Source organism: Belonocnema kinseyi, chromosome 3 (assembly GCF_010883055.1).
Source record: "Belonocnema kinseyi isolate 2016_QV_RU_SX_M_011 chromosome 3, B_treatae_v1, whole genome shotgun sequence".
Classification (NCBI taxonomy): Eukaryota; Metazoa; Arthropoda; class Insecta; order Hymenoptera; family Cynipidae; genus Belonocnema; species Belonocnema kinseyi.
Genome location: NC_046659.1, coordinates 138,877,039 through 138,880,325, shown reverse-complemented (window position 1 = coordinate 138,880,325; position 3,287 = coordinate 138,877,039). Strand labels below are relative to the sequence as shown.

At 28.8% G+C, this 3,287-nt stretch overlaps 1 protein-coding gene across 1 annotated transcript in view; it reads right to left on the bottom strand.

Annotated features, from left to right (window-relative positions):
- LOC117170040 (dipeptidase 1-like) overlaps positions 1-3,287 on the bottom strand; it is a 140,683-nt gene that overhangs the window by 805 nt on the left and 136,591 nt on the right. Inside the window, exons 6-7 of the mRNA XM_033356559.1 lie at positions 2,232-2,392; positions 2,007-2,136 (exon numbers count right to left, since the gene is read on the bottom strand). Of these exons, the coding sequence (XP_033212450.1) occupies positions 2,007-2,136; positions 2,232-2,392 (291 nt within the window). The remainder of the gene's footprint in view (positions 1-2,006; positions 2,137-2,231; positions 2,393-3,287) is intronic.

The following is a 3,287-nucleotide window of genomic DNA, read 5'->3' as shown; positions in this document are numbered from 1 at the left end:
CTATCTGAGGCATATCATATCATATCATATCATATGTTTCTGTCACTTTTTTTGGTCGTTTTCTACTTTTTTATTAAGATGACATTATAATATGCGTATATCGATAAAATTCAAATAAAGACTGATCGCATGATAGATAGCCCCCACAGTGCCCCCCACATTGTACGGCACCAAACGCACAAGCCACCTTAAGGAACACCAAAATGATTGAATACATGTTTGTCTACTGAAACTAAGAAATAAACGAATTTTCTAAGAGTTACTGATCATAATTTAATAATTGTTTGTTATTAAAAATAAACGTGAAATCGAAACATTTTCTTAACAAGCTTGCTTGGATTTTTACTTTCAATTAAGAGATATATAAAAAGTGTGACCTTCAATTTAGGAATAGAAAATAAGCTTTAAAATTAAGCTTTAAAATTAATTAAAAATAAGCTTTTAAAGATTACGTGACACACAGCTGCGAGAAAAATCTGGAAAAAATTGTTTTGTCACTAATCAGGAAGGTGAATTTTAATTAATGTTTATTCTAAAATCCTACGTGTAATATTTAGGTTTTGAAAAATATAATTGAAACAACAAAATGAACCAAAAATTTTTTGTCGAATTGTTATGCTCTCACCTTACCAATTTTTTGTTGAATAAAAAAAATTTATATTTTCGGTTATCGCGAACCCTATAAACTAAAAAATTTCAAACTTATTTTTTTAAAAATTCACATTATGACTCTAAAATAAGGTAGTTATAGATAATTTTCCAGCATTGCTAAAAATATTGTTTAAAATAATAATAAATTGTTCAAAAAATTATTATTCTTAATTTTTGATTGACTCTTACATCATTCTAAGTGAAAAGTTGAAAAAAGATTGCAAATTTCCCGAAAAATTTTAGCTATGCTAAATGGTAACAGAATATTGTTATAAACCATAATAAATTGCTTATAAGATTTATTTAAATTTACATTATTATTTATTTGCTTTGCTTGAAAAGGAGAAAACAATTTAACATTCCGAAAAAAAAGAAAAAAACTAATATTTTGTATACACTGCGTCAAATTTGCACAGATAAGAAATAGAATCAAAAGTAATTAGCGTCGAAAACTCGTAATATATACATTTTTTAATTATAGGATTTTTGTGGTTTCGCCAAAAAAGGCCTCTGAATCTCCTTCAAGCTATAAAATTTACTAAAACTTAATTAAAACAAGTTATTCATTCTTGAAAATCTATTTATATTGTAATTAATGAATTAATTTAAATAATAATTAATGTAACTTCATTTAATTATTGCCTTGCTTTAAATGAAAATTTGACAAAAATTATAAATTTAATAAAACTGCAATTTTTTGGCATTCCTTCAGAATAAAACAGTTATAAACAATAATGTTTTGTTAAAAATAGATATGATTTTAGGTTGTATTAACTATTGCCTCACCCGAAGTTAAAAGATAAATTATTTTTGAGAATTTTGAAAGAAAACCTCCACTTTCTAGCATTTTTCTAAGAAAAGATAGTTATAAATAATAAAAATCTGTTTATAGATATTTATTGTTGTTAATAATAATTCTTTTCCCACTGGAACTGAAAATCTGAGAACAAGTTAAACGATTCAGAATAATACAGAGAATATGCAAAACATCTTTTTTCACTTAAGGTGTTTTTTGGAATTCTATATGAAAAATCAAGGCAGGTGAAATTTAAATACGAATTTTTCATTTCTATTTTATAACTTAAATAAATATAAATTTTTAAGAGAAAAAAAACATAAGCTAAATATTTATCATTATCTCGAAAATTCACAAAAACGGATTTTTCTTATGGGAAATGTTTGTAAAACTTTAAGGAGTTGGCGAAAACCCTAAATATCAATAAAAAAATTAAAAAAAGGAACAAGTTAGCTGTCTCATTTTATTGGAACTCTTGAGGGTCCTTCAGAAAACAAATGTCTTCTGAACCTTTCTAAAGTAAAAGCCTTTTGAAGACTTGAAAATATTATTTACAAACCTGCCGCAAAACTCTCAATAGATTTAATCCGGCTACTTTTTTGAGATCAAGTACAGTCCATTTTCCGCTTCGAAGAAGCTCTGCAAACAACTCTGGATACCTGGAAACGTCCTCGAGTCCTCGAGGGGTTCTAAATAAAATAAAATAAAATTTAACAATAAAATTATTTATTAAAAAAGGAGCGCTGTTTTATTTTCTCCGGATCATAGTGAGACCTTTACGTACTTGTTAATGCCGTCGAAGTCTCCACCAACTCCAATGTGGTCCACTCCAATTAAATTCCTAATGTGATAAATGTGTTCTGCAACGTCGGTCACGCTGGCCTCGGCTCCACACTTCACGAAGTAGTTGTAAAATGTGACCATCACCAGACCCTTGTTAGCAGCCTGGAACAAGAGAATATTTTAGGTCCTCAATTTACAAGACTCGACTCTAAAATATTGCCTCCCTGCCTCGTGGAAAATAATTGACCAATTAAGGACCAGCTGCTGAATTTTTAAGGGTTCCAGTAAATATATAATGATAGTGGTTTATAGCATTTTTTAATATTCAGAAAGGCGATCTATTATTCTGCCGTCCTGATGAAGAAACACTCATCTACATTTTACACGATCCGAGATATTAAATAAAACGCGTTTGCATCTGTACCTTTTAACGCATGAGATTTTTTGAAAAGAAAAGTACTGTTCTTGGGTAAATCGGACATGCTCTATTCATTAAAACAAAAAAAAAATTGCGAATTCCAATTATTTATATGCAAAACTGTAGATAGGCTAAATATTAATGCAGAAATTCGCCGAGAATCCTGCTTTTGGTAGATAGGCCTAAGCCTATCTACCGAAAGCAGGAATCCGTCTTGAAGAACCTTCGAGTTTCCTGCTGAAAAAACTTAACAACTACAAATTTTCCAAAAATTAATTAAAAAATAAAATTAAGTTGCAATTATTAATTTATTATGTCTCGTTCACACGTAACTTCATTTTGTTTACTTACTGTTTGAATAATTAAGAAGATAATTATAATTGTCATCCATAATTGCGTATCTAAATCGCTTTTAAAGTTACTATTTACCGATTTTAAGTCAAGTTATATACAAGGCGATCACTAGTTTGTACCATTTGCAGGAATTTATAGGTTAAGAACTAGCACGTGGCAGGTAGGTTAGTGTCCGCTAGTACTGAAAATACTCTTTCAGCGGCGCCCTGTAGAACTAACATTTAAAAAATGTGCGCGATTATTGTAAATTATTTTTAAAAAATAACAATTTTTCAAATATCACCA